Source organism: Salvelinus fontinalis, unplaced genomic scaffold (assembly GCF_029448725.1).
Source record: "Salvelinus fontinalis isolate EN_2023a unplaced genomic scaffold, ASM2944872v1 scaffold_0431, whole genome shotgun sequence".
In the NCBI taxonomy this organism is placed as follows: Eukaryota; Metazoa; Chordata; class Actinopteri; order Salmoniformes; family Salmonidae; genus Salvelinus; species Salvelinus fontinalis.
In genome coordinates this window covers 90,050-95,651 of record NW_026600640.1, presented here as the reverse complement: position 1 = coordinate 95,651, position 5,602 = coordinate 90,050, and the positions used below count along the sequence as shown (strand labels likewise).

The 5,602-nt window shown below is 42.9% G+C and overlaps 1 protein-coding gene across 1 annotated transcript; it reads left to right on the top strand.

Annotated features, from left to right (window-relative positions):
- The first annotated feature begins 479 nt into the window (after nt 1-479).
- LOC129846025 (acidic leucine-rich nuclear phosphoprotein 32 family member E-like) lies at nt 480-5,301 on the top strand. Its single transcript, XM_055914032.1, has 7 exons — nt 480-688; nt 1,927-2,076; nt 2,307-2,429; nt 2,544-2,703; nt 2,819-2,854; nt 2,974-3,083; nt 3,523-5,301. The coding sequence occupies exons 1-7, from the start codon at nt 635-637 to the stop codon at nt 3,646-3,648; spliced, it is 759 nt and encodes a 252-aa protein (XP_055770007.1). The 5' UTR covers nt 480-634; the 3' UTR covers nt 3,649-5,301.
- The last annotated feature ends 301 nt before the right edge of the window (nt 5,302-5,602 follow it).

The following is a 5,602-nucleotide window of genomic DNA, read 5'->3' as shown; positions in this document are numbered from 1 at the left end:
TTGATGCTGCTCTTTAATTATTTGTAACTTTTATTTCATATTCTTTTTTTCTGTATATTTTTCTGTAATTATTATTATTTTTAACTGCATTGTTGGTTAGGGCTTGTAAGTAAGCATTTCACTGTAAGGTCCACTACACCAGTTGTATTCGGCGCATGTGACAAATACAATTTGATTTGATACTACTCAACTAGAAATGACCACTTTCCCCACTTGGTTAGGAACACAGCATTATATCAACTGTCGATACTTGATAATGGCGCCAATGAGAACAAAGAGGGGGCGTATCCTAAGTTTAAAAGTGAGGTATTTATCATCTCATTGGTTGACCTGTATTAAATGACCACGCAATCCTGACCAATTACAACTACCACCAAGTCATATTATGTAAATTGGGCCGGTCCCTGTTGAATGGCGCAATAGCTGGCCCAATAGCATGATTAAAAACAGAAAAACGTAATATTCATGTAGAAGAAGGCGTGTCTTAGAAAGGGGGTTGGGTGCGAGGTAACATGGTGGTTTGGTTATCGCCTATCAGCCATAGACAGAAGAAGGTTGGAGTGACTGAGCGCTTGAGTGTTCGGCTTTTTATTTTCCCTTTTCCTTTGATTTTGTGCTTTCGTTTGTCTTCAAAATGGAGATGGAGAAGAGGATCAGTTTGGAGCTGAGGAACAAGACCCCAGCCGAGGTATAGTATTACGTCTTTATTTATTTATTTCCCAATGCATTTTGTGAAGGATGACGACTCAACCATGGTGGATGCGAAATGACGATGCTCGATACTCTTTAGCTTGCTAACTTATAGTATACAACTGGTGTGCTAACAAAATATCGGATAATAAATCACATATGGGTGGTTGCCACAAAGAGGATGCGATAGACATCGATTCGAACTATAAAATGGGATAAGAATCTTGATGGTGGCGCGACTTGCTCTGACTGAGTTAGCGCTACCAAGGACATCAGCTAGCTAGCTACATGTAACTAGCGCCAATGCTGGCTAGCTAGACTCCTAACCGGTAACGTTAGTTAGTTAATGGAGTTCAAGCTTTCCCAACCCAAATAATGGCCATGTTAAGAATGATCAAACACTATTGGTAGCCTACATGGACTTTAGTAGCCTAGCTAGTTAGCCAGCAATGCCCTATAATAAATTATCCTTGGATTTGCTAGCGTAGAGCCGACCAGCTCCACGAGTTGTTTTGAAGAACACAATGGAGTTGTTTGCGCATACTGAATAGAAGTGGCTTGTGTGAAAGTAGTGTTTATTTGGTCTTTTGAACAGCGAGCTAACTGAGTTTGCCTTCTCCGCAAATACAAGGCTATCAATCACATTGTAACTACCCATCTTTGGAATGTATTTCATGCAACCTATGCGCCCGCGTGGCGTTTTGCAAGGTAAAGTTGTGCAGAATGCCGCCCATCGTTGTGCGGATAATTACTTTGTAGCCTTGCGTTCGTGCATCAAATGTTGCATCGGTTGATACGAAGTTGAAGCTCTATGAAAGTGTTGGCCAATTGCTATACGCTGGGCTGTTGACTTTGTAAGGGGTATGAATAGTACATGATCAATTTAAACCTCACCAAGATACGTTACTTTATGGCTAGTTAACTACGTCCGCTAGTAGCTAGTGTTACTTTGTAACGTTAGTTAGCTATAGTTCCCGCGACAGTAACAATTAACGACTTCTCTGGCTGGGGATAGTGGCCGCGCGCACTCTGATCATGAGCTAACTTTCGTATGATGGGGGGGAGTTGCAGGCAGGAAGGATGTTGACATTCTCTATCTAGCGTAGTTCAAAACGAATACTAGTATGCTACGTCATTTATTCATATTCTATATTTATTGCACAATATAGCAACAAGTTCATAAAAACAAACTCAATGATTCTGTATCATTTACCAGTAATTCAAATTGTTCCACAGGTGGCTGAGCTGGTGGTGGACAACTGTCGGTCCAGTGATGGAGAGGTGGAAGGGCTGTCAGATGACTACAAAGAGCTGGAGTTCCTCAGCATGGTCAATGTGGGGCTCACCTCCCTGGCTAAGCTGCCCTCCCTGCCAAAACTGCTCAAGGTGAGCATCATCTTCGGTCCAAGATCCCTTTTTGCCACTGGTCATGGAGAGGTTGAGATGGTTCACCCACATAAACAATTTAATGCAAGTAAAAATGTATTCATCTATCTAGCCACATACTATAGTAGTCAAGTGGACATTAAGATATTACGCATTTTTTTTGTCTATGTACTATATAATACTTGTGAACGTAGTATTTTTTCAGATGAATCAATATCTGTCCTCTTCAGCTGGAGATCAGTGATAACATGATCGTTGGAGGTCTGGACCAGCTGTCTGAGAAGTGTCCCAACCTGACGTATCTCAACCTGAGCGGCAACAAGATCAAGGAGCTCAGCACTGTGAAGCCTCTGGTAAGGGAACCCCCATAAACACACCTGGTAGACCCAACAAAGTACTTTCCACTTAATGGATTCCAATCACAATCATTATTACAGAATCTTAACAGCATCACATTGTGATTGCAGAAAAACCTGAAGAACCTGAAGAGTTTGGACCTGTACAGCTGTGAGATCACTACTCTTGAGGACTACAGGGAGAGTGTCTTTGAGCTGCTGCCCCAGGTCAACTTCCTGGACGGCTATGACCACGAAGACAACGAAGTGCCAGACTCAGAGGCTGACGATGGTGAGCAACGACGGGGCTGGGAGTGAACGTGCTGAGGGTGGGAGGAAACACTTGAGGCGTGTGCCCTTGTCCTAGAGCATTACAAAGAATTAACCCAATGTTGTCCTCCCCACAGATGACAATGAGGGGCTAGACTCAGAGGCTGATGATGGTGAGCGACACAGGGCTGGGAGGGGACGGGCTGAGGAAAGGCTGGGAGGATAAACTTAAGACTTGTGCCTTCGTCCTAGACCATTACAAAGAATTAACCCAATGTTGTCCTCCCCACAGATGACGAGCACACAGCCGGCCCCACCAGAGATGGGGACGATGACGAAGATGATGAGGGTTCCGAGGGCGAAGAGGTGGGACTGTCGTACCTGATGAAGGATGGCATTCAGGTAATCATTCGTCAAACCCATGTGCAGCTAACAGTCTGTCTCTTAGAGGATACACACGAGACAGTGTATAGTCCAAGTCTCTTAGAGGATACACACGAGACAGTGTATAGTCCAAGTCTCTTAGAGGATACACGCCAGATGTCAATTTACATTTATTTCCTGATTCTACACGTTGACAGAAAGCTAGTGATTACCACCCAGAGTGGTGTTGACAGAAAGCGGATGTTTCAGATTTTCGGGGGTGCAGTATTTTCAACCTATGTTCCGTTTCCCCTTAAAATAGAAGTAGGGACTCGGCTCAGCTATCTTTCTACACCTGCTACGTTAGGGGATTACCGCGGCAACCTGCTGCTTTCTGGTCGTTGGTATGTTGGGTCTAAAATTCCTACAGGAAAAGAGAACTCCTAGTCATGTTGATTTAAATGTTCTCTGGCCCTAGGATGAGGAAGATGATGATGACTATGTTGAAGAGGAGGAGGAAGAGGATGGAGTAGGAGTCCAGGGAGAGAAACGGAAGAGGGATGCAGAGGACGAGGGAGATGACAGCGATGGAGATGACGACTAGCCCCTCCTGTAACAGAGCATGGGATCACAACTAGGCTAGAACAACAGGAACAGGAAATCGTTTTTTTATTTTTTTGTATACCATAGATATTACTGTAGAATCTAAGTGTTTAATTTGTTTTGTACATGTTCCATACAAAAAAGATAGCGGTTTAGAATTATAAAATGGAATGTGGTTTTGTAACATGACAGATGTGGGGAGGGGCTATAGCCTTCAGACAAGGTGATGTTTAACTCTGGTGAGAAGGTGTAGTGGCCCATTTCAAGTCCATCTGGTTGTGATTGTCTCCTATGCCATGTTCTCCCAAGACTTTAGTTGTCAAGCGAAAAGCTCCAGGTGCTGTCTGGTTGGCTCATAGTAAGGTTTATATGGGAGGGGCTATAGGAGGACAGGCTCATTGTTCTGGCTAGACTGGAATCAATGGAACGATGTATATATTTTTTTATTTAACATTTATTTAACTAGGCAAGTCAGTTAAAAACAAATTATTTACAATGACGGCCAACCCCTAACCCGGACAATGTTGGGCCAATTGTGCGCTGCCCTATGGGACTCCCAATCATAGCCGGTTGTAATACAGCCTGGAATTGAACCACGGTCTGTAGTTGCGCCTCTAGCACTGAGATGCAGTGCCTTAGACCGCTGTGCCACTCGGGTATCAACCACATCAAACATATGGAAACCACACGTTTGGCTCGGTTCCATTCTAGCCATTACAATCCTCATGTAGCTCCTCCCACCAGCCTCCACCGGTTTATATGTAGACACGTGGCCAACGAGTAATGTTTAACAGTGACCCGGGCAGAAAGGAACCTTTGTGAGTCGTTATCCCCTCCTATCTGTTCACCTACACTATATGTACCCTACCCGCGCTGTATTGTAGGGTTTGCTGACTGTTTCCTTAGTACTTTGTTTAGGACTTGGGATTTGATACCTTTTAAAGTTTGCCCGATCGCGTTGTCATCAAGTCACTTTTAATTCCACAATCAAACCGCCGATTTGTAAGTTTTATTTTTTTACTGTATTGTGCTAGGGCTGCAGATGACTCTGGGTGATGTGGTTTTCAGCTCTCTGGGTAATGTAGTTTTCAGGTCTCTTACTATAGCTCTGATCGTCATCAAGGAAGCCCTAGAGGTGGGTTTAAAGAGCTAATTCGTATTCAGGCTACACAGAGTTAATTTTGGACCAGTTTGGTGACATTCTAAAGCTCAGGTGGGCCCCATCTCTCAGAAGGACCTGGTGATAAACAGGAACACAGTTAATGGTCTCATCTGTCCTGAATCCAACTTGGTACCCTGGACTTCTGTCATGTCCCAATGAAAAAAAAACTTTTCTGTATCCTTTTTGTTTGGAGTTTTACTGTGCCAGAATTTTAAACTTGTATGACTATGTAAATAGACCTTTTATCTTTTCTGTGTAGTATTTGCTTGTTTTTTTTGTTTTTTTTAAACATGCAATATCTCTGTCCTTTTTTGTTTTGTTTTTAATAAACAAAGCACATGTCAGGATGTAAAGCTTCAGACCCTGATGCTCAACATAGTTTTTTTTTTTTGGGGCCTCAGCTGTTGAGTCATGTTTTGGAATTGATGTTAATTAATTTTCTGAAGTCTTTTTACATAAATAAAATAAATTCTGTTAATCCTTATGTTTTAACTTTTTCCCGTCGAGTTATTTAACGGGCGTAGTACTAACTTTGACCCTCCAGGTGAATAAGTGTTTCTGGTCACGGGTCAGTTGTATGCAGATATCTAATGGATGTGTAGCCCGTCAGTAGGTCTGAACTCTGAAGAGAGAACAGTTGAGGACGTGAACCAGGTGGTGGTGCTATAGCCTGTGGTTTAACATTGAAAGCCCAGAAACCTCAATCCAGGCAACATTCAGCTCTGACACTTCATTATGTTTTGCATTGGATTTGGTTGGGAATGAAACCTAAAAGCCCCAAATAATAATAAAA

Coding starts and splice junctions, on each gene's coding strand:
- LOC129846025 (XM_055914032.1), top strand. CDS start 635: ATGGAGATGGAGAAGAGGATCAGTTTGGAGCTGAGGAACAAGACCCCA. Junction 2,855..2,973: donor AGACTCAGAGGCTGATGATG/GTGAGCGACACA, acceptor TCCTCCCCACAG/ATGACGAGCACACAGCCGGC. Junction 3,084..3,522: donor TGATGAAGGATGGCATTCAG/GTAATCATTCGT, acceptor CTCTGGCCCTAG/GATGAGGAAGATGATGATGA.